At 46.5% G+C, this 23,866-nt stretch overlaps 1 protein-coding gene across 2 annotated transcripts in view; it reads right to left on the bottom strand.

Moving 5' to 3' along the window:
• ntn1b (netrin 1b) overlaps positions 1–23,866 on the bottom strand; it is a 37,386-nt gene that overhangs the window by 11,727 nt on the left and 1,793 nt on the right. For both annotated transcript variants that reach the window (XM_068579494.1, XM_068579495.1), the window contains exon 3: positions 2,393–2,581. In XM_068579494.1, coding sequence (XP_068435595.1) covers positions 2,393–2,581 — 189 coding nt within the window. The remainder of the gene's footprint in view (positions 1–2,392; positions 2,582–23,866) is intronic.

Below are 23,866 nucleotides of genomic sequence, written 5' to 3'. Positions count from 1 at the left end.
TCACAGGGGGTGCTACAAACTTGGATAGATGAATTGATTTCTACCTGCAGTGGGGGTTTGGTGTGCAGCGGACCGTGTACCAGCTTCGTCCCTGTGGACTCGCTGCGCCTAGTTACAGGCTTAAGCTGCCAAGCGTATGGGAGGAGAGGGGAGGGGAGAGGGGGGGGCGTGTGCACTGTCGTTCTCCAAGAGCCGTGTTTACACTGCGCTTGATGAGGGGTGAAGTTGTTAATCTGGGAAATAAAGCATGAGGCATTCCACGCTGCCACTAGAGACGAAGGTGCAGAGACTTTTTCTTTTTTCCTTTTTCCTGCTAAACCTCCCGACTATTAAGCAAACCGTTAAAGGGTTAAGGAACGGGGAATGAAAGCAGACTTCCTCCCGGCTCCGCTGGCGCGGTGCTGTATTTCCTGTCCAACAACAGCAGAGTGGGATGGTTGGCTGATTTGAACAATAAATATGGTGGGTCCTAACTGATCCCTCACACCGCCCTGTTTTTGTCACCCGAGGGAGGAGGGCAGCAATCAGGCTGTTTAGGTTCGACCCCAGAGCGCCGAGCCGGGTACGTGAAGGGCTGAGGAGAGGGGCCCGGACCCGTCAGCTGTTTGGAAAGACTTCTGCAGAGATCTATGGATGTTGCTCCATCAGGAGAAGTGAGAACCTCTGTGACTCTCACCTGCTCCGCCTCCGTCTCCCCTGAACCCAACACAACTTGTGAAAATGTTTAGGCTGGCAGCAGAGAACCATTTGTCTTTTTGTTTGTCTTTTTTTGTCTTTTTTTTTTTGGCAGTGCGGACAATCTATCACGCTTGTGCTCAGCGCAACACGACCACATGCAGCAAATCGATCCCAGCGCGCTCCGATACAAAATACCCGAATCTGAAAAAGGCTTTTTTGGAGGCCTTGTTGTTTGAGCCTTTTTCTTTCATTTCACGCAAAGCTGAGTGAATACAGATGGGGAGAACCGTTGGGGCATGCATTGGGAAATATCTGTGTCTTAAATAGCCAGCGGTGTACCAAGTATGTGAGGGGCGGGCGGGGGGGCACCGGAGGAGCGGCGTCCCGAGACGCTCAGTTGTCATTAGGATGTGGTGAAGGAGTGTGGTGTAAATGTACAATGGCATGCAGATAAATGAGCATTACAAGTTCCCCCCCATATAAACAGACTTTCACTCCACAGAAAACAGCAATGCTCCCCCCCACAGTCACATAGCCAGAGACATGCATCGATATGCACAAGTATTTTGTGCATCTATGGAATATTTTGCCGGTGTGCGTACAGCCGAGTGACTGAGTGACAGCTCAGGTTGTTTGTTCAGGGCCTCGGATCCTGTCTTTACTCCCTGAGGTGCTGCGAGACAGAAGGAGCCCCAGCTTTTGTCTCCCCACACGTTAATCCTTGGCGGCTTTGGTCTCGAATCTGACGTATGTACTCACACCTGTGTGTGTGTGTGTGTGTGTGTTGTTTTTCCGTGCCTATGTTTTGTAAGTACGAATAGGGGAGAGGGACGATTAGCGACTTGTTTCCACCGCTCCGTTCAGTGGATCGGCTCACACCTCTGTTCTGTTTGTTATGTTTGTCTCGTCAGGGATCCACAGAGGACCCCGAATAGCTCGGGAGCTCCACGGGTCAGCTCCCTGACACCTACACAGGTGGGCGCTTTTCTCCACAACTTTTCAAAGAATTCCTTTAATGCCTGAAGTGTGGAACAGACGGTGGCGGATGAAGAACACGGATCCTTTACTGAAGTAATACACCTTCACCGCGATGGGGAAAGGGCTGCAGTCTAAATCCTGCTTACAGTTACTGTGAGGAACTTTAAACTGGAAATCTGGTGCTCGGAAATATGAGCGCTTTTGTCCACAGGGACCAACGACAAAATCAACACATTGATGTAGTAGCTTAAAGTGAAAGTACACAAGAAGTATCAGCAGAATTGGCTTAATATGTCAAAAGTAAAGTTTAGCTGATTGAGGTGCTAGTATGAATGAATAAACGGTTACGTTTCATTCAATGGTTCTCAATCTAGAGGTCAGGTCACAATCAAAAGGTCCCAATATAAATCTAAATGAGTGTGACATGATTCATGGGAGAAGAAAGAAGAAAAAAGCAACTTATGTTCATATGCTGTGTTCAATTTCTAATCTTTGCTGATTTTTTTCTGGTTGAACTGCGAGCAATTCATACAGTATGTTTACAAGCACTTAATGAACCAGGTCAGTCAGAGAAACGATAACATTGTCCTTAAGTCACACATATGTACTTGGTTACTTTGCCCCACTAGAAATAGAGCATTGGTGTAAAACACAGCTCTTCCATCAGAGGAAAGTAAATACTGGCGACTGTGCACAGACTGTGCTCTAACCTCTGGCACATCCTGTTTCCTGTTACCTTTGCAAGCCCTCCGGTGAGAGATGGACTTGGTCATGTCCCTGTAGTAACCCTCTTTGCAGTAATGGCAGTGGCGTCCGGCCGTGTTGTGACGGCAGTTGAGACAGACGCCTCCACTCCTCCGGCCAGACAGCTTGTACAGCTCCATGTTGAAACGGCAGCGGCGGGCGTGCAGGTTACAGTGGCAGGCTGAGGAGAGAGAGAGAGAGAGAGAGAGAGAGAGAGAGAGAGAGAGAGAGAGAGAGAGAGAGAGAGAGAGAGAGACAGGAGGGGGAGAAAAACGTTGAGAAATTCTGCCTTGACATTTTGCAGATCAGCAAGGCATGAGGCCTTTTAAGTCAAATAAAATGCTCTGTACTCGAGTTGAATCCGTCCCATATGGCACTGTTTGAAAACCACGTAACTTCAGTTTTGTTGATTTTCGTTTAGTTCTCCGGTGGCATGGTTTCATAGTCCCCTGTCTGTTGAGAAACTCCAAACTTTTAACCCAACGCTGTGTCATCGAGCCTCAGAACACTGATGTTTTTCTTAGCTCCTGTAAAGCTGACATTTTGGAAACATGAGCTTGTTATCTGACAGCAATGAACTCCACACACAATGTTTACAGACCTTCCAATTTGCAATTGTGGTACAGAGCCAAGACGCAGTCGCTTGAGTTCCTGAGAAAATATATTTACTCGACACCACAAAGTTTCAATCTTCTGGTTTGAATTTGTCACTTTTAGACAACAGGTTATTAAAACAGATGCCGTGGCTTGGCCTACTTTGGTTTGGCTTGAGAATAATGGAGCCTCAAAAAAGAAACGCCCTGGTTCAGGCTCTCTCTGGCCTGGCCACCTGCTTGTGAATTTAACCTCTGAACCCCGGTGATGTCAGCCAGGAAAACTTTTCTTCCGCTCTCCCACACATCTGAGAGACTGTTGATTTATTGTCATTGCTATTTTTCACTCGTTAATACTGACCCCGAAGTTCATATTCCTGCAGATTTAAGGGCCTCTCATGGAACCCCAGTGGTCAATATTAAATCAAGTGAAAGAAGGTGAAATAATCACTGCGTAATATATTTAATTGGACCACCAACTAAGTAAGAATCAAAGAGAATATTTAGGTTGATCGCTTTACTATAATACGTCATTTTAACGTTTCTATTTTTAGTTAATTTTTAACTAATTACAAACAGTTGTTTTATTTTATTTCCTGTCACTTTGTATGACGGGGATGTTGTCACAACTCCTCCCACCTTCAGGCCTTCTCTTGAGCTAGCAAGCTCAACGCCTGTTCCCAAACTTTAGCTCCTGTTAGCAAGAGCAACAACTACGTCAAAGTAATTATGAATAAATAAATCACCAGCTGCTGAAATTAAACACAGACACAGAAGCTAGCCTAATGTTACACCTCTCCCTTTATTTAGCTTACATGCGTAGCCGGCTAACCAGGCCGGGTTGTGAGATTATTATTCAGCATGAGAGTCACGAGACGTTGTTAGCAGGGTTAGCAGGGTTAGCAGTGTTAGCGGTGTTAGCAGTGTTAGCAGTGTTAGCGGTGTTAGCAGTGTTAGCAGGGTTAGCAGTGTTAGCAGGGTTAGCTCGAGGGCTGCTGTTGGCGAGACACCACGGAGAAAGACTTTGTTCCACTTTGGTCATCATATTGTTGCGTTTCTCTCTGGTAGTTTTTAGAAACTCTGAATTACCCAGCTAGCATTGGCTAGCATTAGCTAATATTAGCTGCAGCCATTTCTACCGCCCCGTCAAGGGTTAGGGTTTTCATAAGCTAAAGAAATATAAAATGTGTATGTACATCAGCCGCTAGAGAGTTGATTCAGAGATACTTTTACATTGTTGTTGTTCTGGTTAAAATGTGGTAACTGACACATGAATAAAGACAGATGTTTGTGTTTATTTGCAGCAGCAGCTACTTATTGGTGGATTCAAAATGACTGGCTAAATCTGGGAGCAGTTGTTGAGCTTACTATCGATGATGCGGAGGACACGTGATCGATCCAAAGTGAGAGGGAAACGTGAACTCCTATGTCGTGAAAAAATGACAAAAAGGGACTTATACATAAAAGAAAAACACCAGATAAAAGCTGCAAGGGTCCACTTTCAAATACTCTAACTAAATATTAGTGTTTTGTGACTTATTATTTCTTAATTTTTCAATATTGATTAATGCAGGGCTCCATACTATCCTCGTGTAAGTGATGTTTTACCTTTTATGGTCACTTCCCTCTCCTTTATTGAGCTGAATCATCAGGCACGTACAATTCACATGAGCAGCCCTCACAGTCCCTCACATTTTGATAATCTCTCCATCAATGCGGCCGTCTTAATGTTATTACAGCGAGATGCTGGCGATAAGACGGTCACATATGCTCCGCGTTCATCAGCGGTCTGAATCACGTACAAACCAACTCACACCTGCCATAAGGGAGCAGAGCTGGCAGGTGGTTGGGATTCAGAAACAATCTTTCTGAATGGGGGGCCCACACACACACACACACACACACACACACACACACACACACACACACACACACACACACACACAGAGAGGTGTTTGGCAGCTGTCACAGGCTTATCTACCATACTACCCTCCCCAGGGCTGATCCAACACACTACACCAAGCTTTGAAGAACTCTCACACACAAATACACACACACACACACACTCACACACACACACACACACACACACACACACACACACACACACACACACACACACTCTCCCGCCTCCCTTTCCCTCTTACTCTTTACTGCTTTCTTATCCCAGATGTTATCTCCACTTAAGGGAAGTGTGAGGGCTTTTCTTTTTTCATGAATAGGAAATGGAATGCTCTTAGCTTTCGGTGCTGAAGAAAGACGATGCTGGTGCTGTACTTTCATCTTCCAAAATATTCAGACACAGGTGTGTTTATTGCAACACTGCAGCAGGGACTCTAATGCACACAATTACTTTTTAAGAACCAGCCCGACACAAAAAGATCAAAAACTCAAGGGAGCTGTAAAAGTTATTTTTCTTGTGTTTCGGCACAAGCAAATCGCTGAAGATTCTTTCGCATGGACCGATTTGAATCTGCCTCTTTGGCGACTGTTAACTTTCAAAGGTAAAAACTAACTTCCTTATGTGTGTGTGTGTGTGTTTGTGTGTGTGGTGAGACAGTGTCATGTGATTAATCAGCGTTATCTCCGCAGCTGTCCCCAGGCCCTTCTGGTGAGCGCTGTGCTGCCTCATGCACACATCAGCGCTCTGCGTCGTCGTTGTCCGGCGGGGACAACAGCTCGAGCGCTGATAGCTCCACGCTTGAGCTACATAAGGAGAAACTCTGCTCAAAGAGCAAAGATATGTACCAGCGATGGATTAAGAGCCTTTCATTTTTTTTAGACGGACACGCGGTGCTGTCAGATGAACGCGTACACCTCTTCCTCAACACCAGAACACTTTTCATTTAAATGTATTTTACAGTGGATGTTACTTCAAGCCCCACTTTGGGGATTTGAACCTTCTGTGTGCGTCACGTGACAAACACGGGTCCAAAGAACACTTTTTCTTCTACACATTAATTGAAAAAGGAAAGGAGCATCTCCAAAATCCCTAAATGACTCTTTAATTATCACATTCGGATCCGGTTCGGAAGTCTACAAGAGTCGTATAAATAAATCGAGAAGTGTAAGAGAGTCTTCAGAGGCTTTTTCAGCGCATGCGCCCGGCTAGCAACTTCATACGGGGGAGTGGGACGCCATCTTTTAATCAAGATCTCCTTAAACATCCATTTAGATCTTTTGGTGTCTTTTTTGTGTGTGCACATTTCTGTGTGCCTTGCACTTAAGAAATCCTAGTACGCTGCGTTTCCTAAACACTAGAAAAACAACGTACGAGCCAAACTTAATTAAAAATACATGTATTACCACAGTGTCATATTCTAGAAACGCCTCAGTGTGCCACACAAAATTGAAATTCTGAACATAAAGTCAGTTCATGAAGGCGTCGTTACTGCAAATCGCCGGTTCGCTGTGATTTTGCACTGGACATCCAGAGGAACAAGGTGTCTTTTCTGGGCCTGCTTTCATTTGCTTTCAAGGGCCCACTTGCAGCGCTGCTATTTCAATCTATTTATGTTCAAGTGCCATCTATCAGGCTTAGTGAAGGAAGCGCTCGTGGTGGGTGTGCATATCGGATGGAAATTACGCATCCCACGACTCGGTGGAGGCGGCTGTTCTTTCTCCCCGCTCCGTCTACAGAGGAGAGCGCTCTTCAGAAACAATCAAACGTCGCTACGCGGTGAAATAATAACCTAATGAAATGCGGTTATTAGAAAACTCGGCGCCGCGGCAGCGGATGTGCGCCGGCCCCGTCAACGGGTGTCGTATGTTTAACCATACAGTCTGAAGAATGCGCCGCCTCTTCGGACGCGGAGAAAGACGGCGTTCCTGCACAATTGTTGTTGATCCAGGACCGACTCCTCTCTCACTGCGTATAATCCGGTGCAGTCACTCATACTCTGACGCCGCGCGCCTGATCAAACACAGCAGCCTGTGTTTGATCGGAGGGAAAGACAACACTTGGGCCTTAACAGATTACGGAGACATATTTCCCCGACAACAGTTGGTTTAGTGGATACTTTGCGTACACGCTGCGCTTGGTGTGCATGTCTCTCTGACAGGTTCAGGTGTTTCTTCGAGGCGGGTGCTTCTCCACGTCTCACTACCTCTTCTGAGGCCTGCATGCAAAGCATAGATTACACAATGCTTGCATAACACCTGTGCTCTATACATGTGGGTGAGGACGAGTGTCAAAAGGGTTCGTTAATGTCCATGAAGTGGGTTCGCATTTTTTAAAATGTATTTTGCAGTTCATGCTTTAGATCACAGCTTGACATTATAGTGGGAATGTTTTTTAGGATACAAATGGAATATTAACTGGAAACTTCACTGCTCTGGCATTTTGAAAGGGATTATTCTAAATAAGTTTTCTCATACCTGAAGCTTTCTCGCACATGTTCAATGCTTTATCGTATCATAAGCAGAATGCTATTTTGTTGAAACAAAAAAGAAATCAACAATTATTCTTTGTTGGGCTTACTTTATTTATCTAAAGTTTCATAATTTCTACTGAATAAAAAACTGTTGAGGTAAGTCAGACTTATTTTACTTAAGTTTCTCATACTTAAAAAGGACCAAGATAATGTCACTCGCTATTTTTATATTTTTATGAATTTAAGGAGGTAAACTAAAGTAAACTTAGGACTAATAGCTGTATGTATATTATATTGTTACCCTTTTCAGTGTAATCGGTTTCCTAGTTTTTTAGTAGATCAACTTATTAAGTACATCCCTATATGTACTAAATCATGACACTTTTAGTGTCAGTAAAAAAGAGAGAATGGAGCTTTGATGGATGAAGTCATGGCTAAATCTTGTGCTTTCAACCAGCATCCTGTAGGCCTTGCTAATCAGGCAATGATTAAGTCCGTTATTATGTTTTATCCTCTGGAAGTAGTTCCTCTGTGGGATTATAAGGACATCACAGAGATTCACTGATCACATCACAATCCCGTAAAATAGATGGCACAAATATATCATTAAAATCCTGGTAAGCTGGACGTAAATCACAAAGGATTTCTGCTGCAAAGGTTCAATAAATCCGTCCGTTTTATGGAACACGGCTATAAAAAAAAAAAGAGGCTGCGCCGAGGCTCTGTTTCTGCCGCACGCCATCCGTGGACTTTCTCTGGCGGCGCACGTTTGTGAACGGTGACGCACAAAAAAATATAAAGGTGAGCTCTTCGATACGCCACGCTGAGCCGCTTCCAGGCCGACGTCCACCAGACGCACGTTTTCACCACAATGAACATTTCGATCGCGCGGCCCTGCAGCAGCTGGGATTTTGATGAGTGCGAGGACAACAACATCAACAACAACAACAACAACAACAACAAAGGACTTCCGGAACGAGCTCTCCAGACGATGAATCCTTTCACAGGTCTCCCCGACTACTGTCGAGGGTTTCACTCGAGGCAAAACAATGTCAACAATGGGAGGAAAAGCAGTTGGAGGGAGATTTCTATCTCACAGAACGGAGCAGGTTTTTACACAACGGCCTTTTTAAAAAAAGGACCGCCTCATCAAGAGCTACCCCGTCCCCTTAGTGACACATGAACAAATAAAACAGCAAAACAATGTGAGCCAATGTTAGGATTATCTAGAAATCCTCTATGATCAAGTTAAAAAAAAAAGACATGGCGGTTGGCAGCAATGGCGGTTATTTCACTTCATCCCGTCAATGCATTTTAGATTTCTTCTGTTATTCGTCTACGATGTCAATTATTGTTTCCTTATTCCTGGACGAGGGTAATCATGAAAATCACTTTGCTGCGGCTTGGCCAATAGTTCTCAGCTTGAGTTCATAGATTACTGAGGACCAGAACGGGTCCAAGGTATGAGAAAGTCCAGGCCGCTTTTTTTCTTTTTTTGGCGGGTAGATTTTTGCAGAAAATAAGCTCTGTGGCAACCACAGGTTTATGATGCTTACTTACGCGTGAATACAATCATCCGAAGTAAAAAGCAAACGCTAGGCTATCAAGAGCTACAGCGCGCTAGCAGGACATCACGTCACCGCCACGAAGCTAAAGGCGTGCTGGTCGCCGTGATGGCGGTTTGTAGTCTCATTCAGCCGCCAGGAGACGCTTAAAATAATCACCAAAGCGGTATTCACTGAAGTATTTGTATGTAGAAGAGCAAAAAGAATAACAATTTTGGAAACTTGTGCTATAAAGTTGCAAGATAAGCGATGTGGAGAATTTCGTTTGCATCTCGACTAATCTCAAGATGGATACGCTTGAGCGGGCGGATCATAGCTAACAGCGCTAACAGCTAGCTACAACGAACAAGCTGACAGAGCTAACTGTATATGTATCTGTGTGTGTGTGTGTGTGTGTGTGTGTGTGTGTGTGTATATGTATATGGCATTCAAGTAAGCATGATGGCGATGCAGTTACTCCAAAGTGGGGCTATTTGCAATTGAGGAGAAGCTATAAACTAACCACGACCTTCAAAAACATTCGTTCAGAAGCCTTAAGGTGACGTGACCGTGTTTATTTGTTTTTTATTCTGACAGGAATCATGACAGCTGTCCTCTTCAGAACTGATATGAAGCACAAAGGCTAACAGAGCAGTTTAGCTGCACCTGACTGCTCGTATGAGGACAGATGCTATCAATCTAATGATGCCATCAAGGCCAATTTGGTGACAACAGCTCTATTCCCTGTGGGGAAGGCGTGTCTCCTCTGCTCCCGTAGACATAATGACCCATCACTCAGCTCACCTTTCACCTCTGAGGAGCTGCCAAACCGCACAAGAGTGCACTTTGTGCCCCGAGACCAGATAAGAGATGAAAACGGCCAAAGCCGAGCTCGTGAATTGAGTTATCCTGGAGATGAAAGGCTATCTAAAGCCATCTCGCTCTTCTGCTTCACCCAGGTCTGAGCACGTTCCTGCGTCTGGGGGAAAAAATATCTTCTGGCCACCATGTTTGTCTAGGAATAAACTCAATTTATGGTTGGTTTGAACAGAAATGAACGTTTTCCTATCATTCCTTTCCCTGACTTTAGCCAACGTGATTCACCACAGATAGGAGTGTGGATGTGAACCCCGTTCACTGCACACAGAAAAACGTTCCCGCTGAGTGAACGCAATCCAGATAGCAATTATATTTCTCACGTAATTGGAGGAAAGAAAAATAAGTGCTCTACCCAAAGATTTAGTCTGCTGCATTCTGGGCTGTGGGCTGCTCTGCTGCGTAGCGAGACCTCTTTAAAGAGACAATCTTGAGTTCAAGCGCTCGCGTTGGGTCCTTGAGAAACACACTAAATACCTGTGGACAAGTTTGACCTCTGACTTCCCTGGAATTTCGCTGAGTATTTTAGGAATAGTCAACATTTTGGTCAGGAACGGCCTTTCGAGCGAGCCCCACGCAGTGTGTGAGTCCGTGTGTGTGTGTGTGTGTGTGTGTGTGTGTGTCCACTCTCTGCAGATCACCTCCCTCAGTGTGGGAACAAGCCCCCCCTCCCTCCTCTGACTTGCGCGTCTCGCCACGCACTGTGCAGTGATGTCATAGGAGGCGTTTTCCTCTCCCTTTTTTTTTTTTTTTTTTTTACAAGCGCAGGCCCTGTGATCTCTGGCGGGGATCAATTAGCCAAGCAATCAGCGCCGCCCCCCCTACGCTTTTGTGTGCGGGCAACTTGCTCGTAAACCGCTCAGTTGCCGGGAGGGAGGAGGAGGGAAGAGGAGGGGGGGGGGTCTGCCTCAACATCAACAGCCACCCATGTCCAGCTGCCGGCTCCGTCTCGGCGTGCTGTACGCCGTTAGGTAATGCGATGTGACATCAGCTCACGCAACGCACCATTAGCGGTGTAATTTAAGACTATTAGCTGGTGTGAGCGGGTCGCAGTAATGAGCCGCCAGCGAGGACGGGCCATTTCAACAGTACTCGTCTCTGGCAGCCCGTAATGATCTGCATACGGCCCGTACAGGCTCAGCGCGCTGCAGCACGGCCCGTGTTTGGTATGTGATGCCTTCACGAGCATTGTGAAACATGTCACAACCCCTACGCAAGTGTGTGAGCCCGGACTAATCTGAACCGTGACCTGTTTTACAGACGAGAAAGCAGAGCCGACAGTCCCTCGCATCAACATGTTGTGATTGCGCAATGAGCAATGAGCAGAGCTCTTCACTCGGCTCTCTAAACAACCGCGGCTACGCGGTGCCAATGATAACACAGCCTCTCTTATGAATAATAATGCGTAATGGCCGGGCCCGTTTGTCCTCCCGTTGCAGGGTTGGGAGCGGTCCAGGAGGGAGGCGGGAGTGGGCGTACCGCCGGTTCACTTTGCTGGAACGTAACGCCGTGTAATTGCAACAATCTCGCCTGGGATCTTTGTTGCGTGTCACCCGTTTTCTATCGGCCATTCGTCTTGTCTTTGTGCGCTCTGAACTTGCCAATTAAAGCAGCGGCGCCATTAGAAAAGGGAAGAAATAGCAGCAAATGGGACAAAGGGGAAACACAAAGAAGAGGGGGAAAGCGGAGCAATGGATGTTAGTGTCGGCTTTCCTTTTTTTTAATTTATATTTGAGCTTTTCCTCAGATGTCCAGGCCTCCTCTCTCCTCCACCTAATTCAACACACAACAGGGGTCACGTGTTGAGCCCAAATCTTGAATTCAGTCTTTTTTTTTTTTAATCGAATGTGAGGTTTGCTTCCTGTGCGACGCGCTGGAGGAAACGAGACTGGACTTAAAAATGTCCAATTAAAGCTTAAAGCTGATGGATTGGTGGAGGAACATCCTGCTGTCGCTGGTTGGCAGGAGCGTTGAGGCGTTGACTGGGGAATACTTCCTCTTTACTGTGTGTGTGTGTGTGTGTGTGTGTGTGTGTCTTTCTCAGCAGTCACACATGCCTGCTGTGACTTTTCTTGAAATATTCTCTTGAGTAATAATCTCGTAAAAGCGTATTCATTTCTGACGTGTCTGTGTGTTTGTGTTTGATGCCTTGTATATTTTCAGTGCTCTGCAGTGCTCCCACAGTGGAGGTGTGGAAACAGGCTTTCCTTCCTCCCGGTTTATGGGAGAGGTGATGGAAAGGTCCGCGGTCATTAAACTCGATAAGCAGATTATTTTCCCTCTTTTCTGTTTGGGGGGGACTGTATGTTTTAAAGTGCGCCGCTCGGATGCAAACTGGTTTACAATGTAAATGCAGCTTTCTACTATAACTATGCTAACGTTTTCACATCGAACGACCGAAACCTTTTTCTTTTTCAAATACTCTTAGCTATTTTAGCTGTTTACCCAATATTTGAAGCTAATGCTAGCACTGTTTAGATTTCTTTCTTGGCAATTTTTGAGGCAAATATTTATTTATGAAGATACACGCCACAATAAAAGTGGATCCACGTTAGCGCCTGATGACCGACGGCCTGTTTTCACTCCCAACTCCTCAAATACCGCCGCTTGCTCAGTGCCACACGGTGTCCAATACGAGCACAGATCAAGCTTAGTCCTCTTAGGGTGGCCGAGTCAAACACACACAGGACTTTCACCCAGGAGGCCGCTGTTTGTGTCGACTCTTATGTTTTCACGTCGGGCGTTAGTCGCGTGAGTTATCAGTCGGTCAAGTTAACAAAAACCCACGATCTTCTGCTTACTCGAACTGAGTGGGTTGGTTGGCTAAACCCAACGTCCTGAGAGGAAAAGACACTTTGCATGCACACACACATTGACCCCTGCCACAGCGTGACCTACAGCGTCATAGTCTGTATGTCGACCAGGACTCGGTATTTGACGAGTCTGGAGTGAGAACGTGTTGAAGTGGAGCTGCTTGTAAATCCCCGTTTTAAAATTTACTCCCAAGTTTAGTTGGTGGAAAAGATGTTATGAGAGTCTCAAGTGTGTTTGTAGTGGAACCATATTTTTCTCTTTTCTACCTTTTGAACCCAGTTCTCCAAATGACAGTAAATTCATTGTGTCTTCATGAGTAATTTGGATGATTGGGGATTTGGGGTTTGAGTGTTGACACAACTCAGAGACATCTGAAAATCGCTCACTTATCTTAACCGAAATCGCCAACTTGAGGCCGACCTGGGTCGTTTTCTCCAGTCGGGAGCTTGCATTTGCAGTAAACCTGAATGCAGCGTAATTGAGCTGGTGGTCAGAGGGGACGTCCTGCAGACTAAACCTGCATGGAAGATCTAAACAGGGCCCGGTTGCTGTGGGACCGTGCTGGCCGGCGCTCGGCCGAGGTCCAAGTCTTCCCCGCGGAGCCGGGAGGTTATTTTAACACTCCGGCGCGTGCAGAGGGGACGAGGGAGATGGAGGCAGGAAGCCACACGGTTGTAAATCAAACCGCTGAGATGACAGTCCATCGTTCTTGTGGCATGTTTATTGTGCTTTTCTTCCCTTCTCTCCGAGGGCCTATTTATAACCAGCCACATCCCCGTGTCAAAGGATATCTCTCCTGTGAGTTCTCAACGTGCATCAAAACTTTTAACCCCCATATCTCCACCATCACGGGTTAATTCCAGTTGTTTCACAATCTGTTCAGCTCATGGAGACGTTGGCTGAGTCCTGACACTCATAATGTTATTTAATAATGTGACACGAGCTCACCTCAGGGGGGGGAAAGGGCACAGCCTAATTTCCTCTATATAGAAAGAGCAATTTAATGGAGTTAATCCTGAATGATTGTTTTCATGGAAACATTGAGCGCTCACTGCGAAAGGTTTTGCCCCAAAGTTTGTCCTGGTTGCTAGGTTTGCCTCCAGGACGCGGCACCGAGCTGAAGAGGAAAAGGCTCGCTTCTTCCTCCAGCTACGCTGTAATGAGTCCAACAAACGTACAGTGGGCGGGGCCTCTGCTGTCAATCAAAGCAGGTGACTCAGCTGTTCATTTCACTTTCATAGATAAAATACTTTTCGAACTGTTCAAAGGGCCGTTGCACAAGTTCTACACATCAAAGTAAGTAAATAGTTTTAAGTTATTATTATATTCAGGAAATCATCAAACTGTTTTTGGGACTGTTTATAGTTACCTTTACTTTTTTTCCGCCATAACATTTGAATGTAATTACATTCTCTGAAACCTCTTTCTGGTCGTTTCCATCGTTGGGGCGGAGCCCGCCGGGCCTGCGCCCCGCTCACATTGTCTTTCAGTCACAGGAAGTGATGCGGCGCCGGCGTTAGCGCTTGTAATTACTCATCGACAGCCTCCCTGATATCGGCCTCACTGCTGAACTCTGCCGCGACACAGACGCTCCAGAGCGACCGCCGACAACACACAGCGGCTTTTACAGCGGAGCACTCGCACGACGCGCTGTAGTTGTCACCATAGTCTACGAAACCTTTTTTGTTTTTTCCCCAGCAGATTTAAATGTTGCAGGGAGTCATGGAACGGTTACAATGAGCTGTTAGATGAAGAGTTGCAGGAGACGGGCTGCAACTTCTCGGCAATGAAAGCAGCTACTGCTTCTGCCCTGCTGTTGTGTGGAAAACTGCAGATGTTTATTAAACTTGCGGTTAGAACCAAACGCGTCTTTGCCAAATCAGGACGAAAAAAACCTAAGACTTGGCAATGCGTGTGACGCAATCTCTGTAATCATAATATTTGCATAAATCAATTGGAATCCTAAGCGCTCATTGCAACCTGTATATTTAACTGAGATCTGGCTCCCCGTGTAGTTATTACAGAGCAGAACAACGTGCTGTAACGCAGCCCAGGTACTTGTCTCACATCACAGCGTACTCTCACCGCTCTGAGGTCATTCTTTCCCCAGCTGCCCGCCCAAATGGGAACCAGACACAGAGTGTTATCTCTGACTCATTATCTGTGTAAATAAACCACATGGCACACAAACACACACACACACACACACGCACAAACACACACACTCATGCACATGTATGCACGCTGTGAGCTTGAGCTTTCCCCGCGAGCAGAGAAAGGGAGGAAACCGCCTCGCCCGCGTCTCCGAGCTGGAGGAGCGGCCTTCTGCTGTTCGGTGCGGGCGGGTGAAGCGGCAGTGAGCCATCTGCTCCACAGTAGCTGTGGCGGACGCGGGAGAAGGGAGAAAGGGAGAAAGGGGAAGGGGGAAGGGACGGGCCTCCCGTCCGCATCCCCACTCGCACTGGAAGAGTTATGGAAGTCTGTAAGGCGGCTTAAGCCTCCGCCTCCATCACAGACGCTCAGCGTACAGAGGGAGGACTGCGATGGAAGAATCCCCGGCCTTCCCCTCCTTTGAGCAGTCGCGGGGTATATTTACAGTCGCGTGGGGAGCGCTGCCCGATAGCCACTGTGTTCTCCCCCCTCCTCCATCCATCCTGCTGGATATCCCCTCAAATCCAATAAGTGGTTCCTCATTCTCTCTCCCGAGGAGAAGCGCTCGCTGGGGTGTGTGAGAGATGGAGGCCGGAGCGCAGGAGGACGCGCACATCCATTACGGGCCGGCGGAGACTCTCGGACAGTTATATGGGAAAATAGATATGAAACGGGAACCAGCGACTCCATTTCCTCTTATCCGAGCCGGGCTTGTTACGTCTGCGCCGTGTTTGTTTTAAAGATAAGCGGCGGTTAACGAAAAAGAGGAGCGGGAGTAATTATCAGCGGGCATTCCTGATGCTCGGAGGAGTGTTAAGCGGAAGTAGCTCCAAGCTGATCGGTTACTGTAAGGATCAAGGCTTAATTCAACTATAACGAATCCAGCTGTCAGTCGGGGCCCTTTGTCTTCTCGTAAAAAAGGCCCCTGTGTCGACGGCGCAGCAGGGAGGATGGTACCAGCCAAAGGAGCTTACGCCTCCACTGCAGAGTCCCTTAATGCTTGTTGGAGGAGGAGGGAGGAGAGGGAAAGGAGGGAGGGGAGGCGGGTGGGGGGTGGAAGTGACACCGAGGAAGTGTGTTGCGAGCGGGGCGTACGAGCAGCGCCGGCTGTGTCGGGTGGCGGCGCAGCAGGGGAGCCGGCCCGGGGGGTCTAAAGCCGAGCCGCGGAGCGTGTCGCCCCGCCGGCCCATTAATCATTCCCAGCCTGCACTGCTCCGGCGTCTCAAAGGGGCTCGACGCGCACTAGGTGGTCCCGATGCCACCCTGGAAGGCCCCGGCAGTGGCGTGGACAGACGCTGGACGCAAAGCGTCTGAGCGCGTGCGTCTGTTTCATCCGGGGCTCAGTGGACGTCGTGGACGAAGCGGATTGAAACAGTTTGAGTTGAGGATCCACTTACTGCACCGACAATGTTGACTGTTGAGTTCAAACAGAGGCCCAACACATGTGGGCTCACAGCTCACAGCTCACACTAACTCGCTGAGTAGATGCACCAGTAGTTATGCTGACACGGGGTGTGACCTATTCTCTTTCTCTTAATGTCACAAAAACATCTGTTTTCCTGTATTTACCAGGGTTGAAATTGTGTAGAAATTAATTAAATGAATCAATTACTCCCCCCCCAGAAAAAAGTGAGTCACATGCCTGTACCCGCTCTTCCCACAGCCAGAAATGCCACAAAACGATCCTTAAAAAATCAAGTAACCGTTAATGGGCCATGGTGGATATGAATAATGAACCGTTTTAACAGAGGGAAAATCAAAGTCAGAAGAGCATTAAGCTGCTTTATTCCACTTTTTAATCTGGAGGTTGTGTATATAACGAGCGGAGCGGTCGAATGTAAAGTTTGTCTGATAAATCGATTTACAAATAATTAAAAACGACCATATGCAGCTCAGAGGGTCCTATTTCCTAATTAAAAAAAAAAAAATGCAACGCATGCATCGGGAAGCGGTCCTTCTGAAAAGAAAGTTGTTTTTTTATGAGTTTTTTTTATTGCAAAGCTATTTGGAAAAGCTCGAGACTCTCTTGGCCCTTCTTACATTTGGTGATGACACAACGCCGGCATCGGCACACACGCAATGCCTCACGCAGTACGTGCGCCTGCAGACATCTCGCCCGCCTGTCAAACGATGAAACGAGACGACCTCTACGTGTGCGGGAGCGATCCTCCGTGTCGTGCGCATGTTGCTCACAGGTCGGCGTGTCGTGCCGTGCGTGGAGGATACGAACGTTGAACCAAAGCTAACGTACTCCTCTCAAAACATTGAGTCACCTCTCCAAACCGCCGTCCACAGCATTTTTCAGTGTGCTCTTAAAAGTCTGAGTGAAACCTTTCTGGCTCGAACCGTCGTGTCTGTCTTGAATTATGAGCTCAACAAAACAAAATCCTCAAAACATGCAGCCTTTACCCAGAGGACACTGGATTGAAGCTGGATTTTGTTTTTTGTTGTAAGACCCCGCCCCCAAATACATCTCTTTGTTTGATGCTCTGGTTGTATACAGTGAAACCTCTTACCAAAGACACAAAAGCTTATGTTGCAAGAAAGACCGGAGGCGACGGCGCAACAGAAAAATGCCAATTTCTGGAGTATTGTTCTCTGTTGGCCATCGTGACAGAGAGGAGAGCACGGCTTCAGGATGCCAGCGCGTGACTGGGACGGCCGAGAGGCCGCGCGACACTTTCTGCGTTTGAAGCTGGAAACAAGAGAGCGAATCACCCGCCACGTTGAGTGAGCCGGACGAGCGCTCCGCCCTCGCCACGGCTCTTTAATTTTATTTCAAAAGGAGCTTTACGCATGTTTTTACCACGTTTCCTTCGAAATGCATGAATTTGTTTTAATTATAGTTGATCCTGTTTACAAAACGTGCTGCGCGGAGCTTTACCACGGAGTAAAAAACTAAATTAAAACAGAAGAGGCCTACGAAACGTGCAAACACAATTCATAAAGCAGACACTATTTAGTTGGGGACTGTATGACTATTAAAGACGTGTCAGAGAAAAGGAGGGTGATGCATTTATTTGGCTTTTTGGTGGAAAGAGGGAGGCCTTTTGTTTTCTCATTCCAGATTTTTACTGTGAGAGAAAAGTGGCGCAATACAGCGCTCACTGCCATACGCAGGCCGACGTGCCCATTAATGAACTTTATCTCTTTCAGGAAGACGCCACACACGTGTCGGACGACAGTTTTTCAAGTTACCGGCTTAAAAAAAGTGACTTTGGTTTTTATTTTGTATCAAAATCGCAGGATGGATCAAACTTTACATAAAGTCAGACCCGAGACACAAACATGGCAATACATGTAACGAATTATCAAATGGTATCCTAAATATAAAGACATTTTGTAGGCTTTGGAAAGTGCTCAATACTAATGCAAAATGAATTCTGTCTAAAACACCACCGTGCTCTTTTTAAAGTGAAAACTCTTAAAATTTAAAAACCGAGTAAAACCCCTTTACTGATACATTCCAGTTCATTATTGTGAAACATGAACTGAACACGGTTGCTAACACGGAGCGCAGACACACACACACACACACACACACACACACACACACACACACACACACAGACGGTCATGAGTAACAGCAACGTTTCCCATAATCCCTGCGTTTGACAACAGTTCCCGTCTCCGTTTCCAGTGTTTCCGTCGCCGTCCCTCCGGCCGCCGCTGCCCCGAGAGTTGCAAGCTTCCTTCGTGGTCATAAGAAAAGCTCCCGTGAGTCTGCTTCTGATTTTTGCTGATGAAAACCGATCGGTTTCATATAGTTTGGCTTCGGTGTCGCCGCCGCCTGCGTTGACTCTCTCTCTGAACTCCCGTCGGTCAAACCGTGTGAGTCCTTCTCTCCGGTGACCTCGAGCTGTGACACGTTGGAGATGACTGAGACTCCACAGTCCCGACGTCTCCTGACGCGCTTCCTGTTTTCTATTATTTAATCTCATTTTCTGAATCAACTTGTGCTCAGGTCTTGCTTTTAGTTGAACTACTGACGGTTGTTTTGGAGAAATAACCCTGTAATCCTTTAAGAGGATCCACACGAGACGCTCACGATCACATTTATTTAGCCTGTGTGGTTCATGTCATTCGGTATAATGTACCTTTCAGCCGTGATGTTAAGCACTGCGTGTCTGTGATTGTCATGCTCAAATTCACCCCCAAAAAGTGTCATTTCTCTTCGCCTTCCAGAGCGAGGTCAGGGGTCGGAGCAGGAGGAGTGGATGAGGCCTCGGTGGCGTGCTCGTGGGTACTTTCCATAACAATCCTGCCTCGCCAACAGACCACCTCGTTCCCTCGACCAAACAAAAGCTCCTCTCGATATCGCACGTAATATCTGCGCCTGCGAGGCGGCGCATTAACTTTGCGACCGCAGCCTGTTGTGATTACTGTAGTGTGCAATATGTTTTGCGCTAATGTATTTATACTTGAAACCCATCAAAACAGAAGTCAGCAAAACAAAGGCAACCACACAGAAATAGCCGCGTCCTCCGGCCGTTGTTGACTAACTTCATGTGCAAAATGGAAAGCCTCACATATGTCTCGGCTTACAAATGAAATGAAAATGGCTGAATGTTCCCCCCCGGCGTCGGCACACCAGGACGGGCCGGAGAATGAGAGAGAGAGAGAGGGAGAGAGAGAGAGAGAGAGAGAGAGAGAGAGAGAGAGAGAGAGAGAGAGAGAGAGAGAGAGAGAGAGAGAGAGAGAGAGAGAAGGGATAACGAAGCAAACCAAAATACCAAATGACGAGCGAGATGGAAGAATATCTCTGACATCATGCTTTACAGAAATGCCTCTCTCCCGTCGCATGGGGCTGAAACGAGACCCAGATGGTGAGGCGGCGGCGGCGGCGGTGGCGGCGCATTCCCCGTCATTACAACCGGTGTCGCTGGGCCCAGGCGGCGGCCACGTGGACGACCAGCGCAGAGACGCTGCCCGCATCATCACGACGAGCATCTCGTGATCGAAGTCACCGCGGCTCAGTCTCGAACTGAACAGGAAGTACGACGTTAGATGTGGAGCGGTTCTGTAAAACACGCCGCGGTAAATGTGGTGTGAGGGTCTGGTTTCTCTCTCTCTCTCTCTCTCTCTCTCTCTCTCTCTCTCTCTCTCTCTCTCTCTCCCTCATAGATGCGAGTGGTGTTGTGGTTCAAAGACAAAAAGGCAGTCTTCTCAAAGCTCTCTGATTTGATGCGTCTAGACTCGGGACTAGCGGTAGGATTGTTCAGTAGCTCAACTACTTTTAAAACATGGGAAATCACAATTGAATCAAACAATATTCAAATATTGAATCAACCGTTAACGCCCGAACAACCTGGATGAGAGTGTGTGGAAGCTCGTCAGCTAGCACGCAGAGACGTCTACACCGTTAGCTAAAGCTACAGGATTAACGGTTGAAATAGTTAGTGAGCTAAAACTAATGGAAACACTGTTGAAACAATGTGCTAAAAGCAACCATTTAAATAGAAAGTAATTGATAATGTATAGTAAGCCAAAAGTAAATGATAAATGTGTTAAAGTGATGGATAAACGATTGACATGCGCTAACAGTCGACCTAACTGGTTACACACTGCAAAATTTTAAATCTAAGTAAGATGAAATATCTTAAATCAAGACATTATACGCTTGTTTTTTGATTGACAAGATATTTGTTCTTATCAGGCAGTTTTTATTTTAGAGCATTTCACTTGTTTCAAGAAGTCTTGGCAAGTCAAATTTTCCTGTTCTGTTGGCAGATAATTTGTCTTACTTCAAGTAATATTTCCCTCATTTTATTACTTTTTTTTCTTGTTTTTGGAAGCTGAATTTTTGCAGTGCAGACGATAGTTTACACGCATGAATAAATAGTAAATGTCATCAAACCTGCTGATTCTTTAAAAACATTGTGAATGTGCTTTTATATCGTTGGCTCTGTTGGTGGAGCCGTTGGAGAGCGGACCAGTATGTGGTGCTCAGACCGGGAGCAGAGCCAGAAAGCAAGCGATACTATCATTTCCTGGTTCACCTTGTGGGCGGCGAACACGTCGGCTCTTCTCCTCAAAGGTTTCTGTGTGGGTTTAATAGAATAAATACTTATCAATAACATACTACAAAACTAAAAGCGCTCTCCGGAGCGCAGGATTCACACATTTTCCATCCAAGACAGGACGGCTCGCTGAAGTGAACTCTCTCTCTTTCATCACAAACACGTCTGAACCCAGATCAGCGGCCGCAAGAAGCGGCGGAAGTGAAAGTTGACTCTGAAAGCAGATGAAAGGCGTCGGAAAACAAGACTGATTGAACCTCCAGCTGATTCTGGCCGTCATGAAGCAGAGCGCCGCATGGCACGCTGACAGCACAAGCACTGATCAAGATGAACAAAGGTGAAAAATTGCACGTTTGAGTGACTAAGGCGACCATTTTCACCTTCCCTCAAAAACCCACTTGGCAAGTCTCAGTTTCCCACAGTTCCCTTCACAGCCCATCAGTCAGGCCGGAGAGGAGCGGGGGCCGGACTGTCAGGGGTCAGCGCCACGCCGAACATGAAGAGAATACGAAGCAGCTGCCTGGGACGGGGGAGCATGACGTGTGTGTGTGTGTGTGTGTGTTCACAACCTTATTCATTTCCTTACATTAATGATTACGGGTCGTGCTCAAACTTTATCGGGCATCAAACAAGAGTAGTTTCCATTTTATGCAAGGACAGGTTCAGAAACGTTTGAGGAGACTTAATGGTGACATTATTAATGGATGACAAATGAACGATGAGTATGAAATAACATCAACTCCAAACACAGCCAGGCCCCTGGACATATGCATGTTGAAGGCCCCCACCCATTTTGCATCTGTTTGTAGTCGTTTTGTGTCTCTTTGTGGTCATTTTGCATCTTTGTGGAGTCGTTTTGTGTCTCTTTGTGGTCATTTTGCATCTTTGTGTAGTCGTTTTGTGTCTCTTTGTGGTCATTTTTAATCTTTGTGGAGTCGTTTTGTGTCTCTTTGTGGTCATTTTGCATCTTCGTGTAGTCGTTTTGTGTCTTTGTGGTCATTTTGCATCTTTGTGTAGTCGTTTTGTGTCTCTTTGTGGTCATTTTGCATCTGTTTGTAGTCGTTTTGTGTCTCTCTGTGGTCATTTTGCATCTTTGTGGAGTTGTTTTGTGTCTCTTTGTGGTCATTTTGCATCTTTGTGGAGTCGTTTTGTGTCTCTTTGTGGTCATTTTGCATCTTTGTGTAGTCGTTTTGTGTCTCTTTGTGGTCATTTTGCATCTTTGTGTAGTCGTTTTGCGTCCCTTTGTAGTCATTTCTCATCTTGCTGTCAGTTTGCATCTCTGTGTGTGTTTTGTGGTCGCTTTCCATGGTCCCCATCCTCCAACTCTTCTCTACATTTTCTTCCAGCTCTAGAGTTGTGTTGGGCCAAACTCGATTGAAACACTGAATCATACCTCTCAAATAAATCAAAGAGCTCCTGACAAAGGATCTGAAACCCCCGGGTCCAAGTAAAAAATAAATGACATGCCTTATGAACACATTTGTAAGTCATGCAACTGCAGCTGATAGGAATGTGAAAGCTGCTGCCAACATAAAGGCCTCTTGACAAAATGATGGCAACCCTGCATGCAAAGTCATGGGAAATGGACTTTGCCTCACTTCCTTGATGCCAGTGAGTGAAAACAATCACACCTCACTCTCTGAACGTCCTACAGCGGGGAGGAGACGTGCAGACAGATCATTAGCACCGACCACTCCTCCCCACTGCCCGGCCATATGGACCCACCGCTCAACGGGAACACCCCCTCCCCTCCGCTGGCCCCGGGTCGTCCTCTTTCATGCTCGTAGATGTCAGGCCACCCTCACTATTTCCTCTTTGGAAGACATGCTCAGTCTGGCTTTTCTGCGGCTTCCTCTGATGACACCGCTCACACAAAAAGGGAGATGGTGAAAGAAGAATGGGGTGGAGGGGGGGGGGGTAACACTGACAGTGAGATGGATGCCACAAGTGACAACCTTTTGTTTTAGTGAAATACACCGAGATGCTGGCTTTGCAGCAGCAAAAGGTGGAGGCCAAGGGGAACAACTTGTTCACTTGTTCCGTTTGGTTAAGCAAACCATGGCACTGTCTGAACTTGTTACTTTTCCAGGTTTGGGTGGCTGTAGCTCAGAGGGGGGGCTTGAGCTGTTGATATAAGCCCCCCCGCACCCTCCACACACACACACACACACACACACACACACACACACACACACACCCTGGTTGAAATAAGTATCACAGCAAATACACTCGCTCGGTGGTGCTGCTGGAATAAAAAAACAAACTCAGATCAGGGCTTCAAATTACCTCTGGCTTTGTCCTCCTCTCTGAATAGTTTACTGGCTCTAAAGTGGCAGTTTATACTCTACGTGCCAAAAATGTCAATAAAACCGCCTTAATCGCCCGTCCAATCTGTAATAGCACCTGCTTATGGAAACACAACACGCCCCTGCAGTCTATCTCCGCGGCTGCAACGCTTCCTTCCCCATAAGAGCGCCACTACAGTCGGAAACGCAGGTCAAAACGCAATTACGCATTCGGACAGGCGCACTTTGTTGAGACGACTTCCGGCCCTTTCTTTTCTCCTGAATGTTGATAAAAATCAGGGGTCAACAAAGTGCACTCATTTGTTAGGCCTTCTGAACAAAACATGGAGCTTCTGAGGTTTGGAAACAACACTTGCATTTTCTTATTCTCTCTCGGCACGGAGGAAACGTGGCCCTGAGCCCTTTATTTGAACATGTTTAATAATAAGTCATGTTAAATTGTGTGCTTTTGAAAAGGCCGATCAGATTTTGATGGATATAATTAAATGTCCTAATAAAATCACTGAATTTAGCAATTTAATTGAGCAATTAGCAGCAATTTATTCCTATGTTCTATTAAATCTTTACCTTTAAATGTATTTTGTGTGAAGTCATGCACTTTACTTTGTTTTGAGCAATTAAAAGTTGTCATTATACCAGCAGGTGGACAGGTTTCTTTTCAACGTGCTAATTTCATTAATTTAATTTAATTGAAATATATAAATCAACCCTTCTTCTGAATATAATATTCTGCATGGTTATTGCCCGTTTAGGTTGTGTGTTTTCAGCTCGAGGCCTTCTTCTCTCTCT

The sequence above is a fragment of the Clinocottus analis genome, unplaced genomic scaffold (genome assembly GCF_023055335.1).
Source record: "Clinocottus analis isolate CAN_PGR_092001 unplaced genomic scaffold, fCliAna1.0.p SCAF_16, whole genome shotgun sequence".
In the NCBI taxonomy this organism is placed as follows: Eukaryota; Metazoa; Chordata; class Actinopteri; order Perciformes; family Cottidae; genus Clinocottus; species Clinocottus analis.
This window is presented reverse-complemented; position numbering and strand designations above follow the sequence as displayed.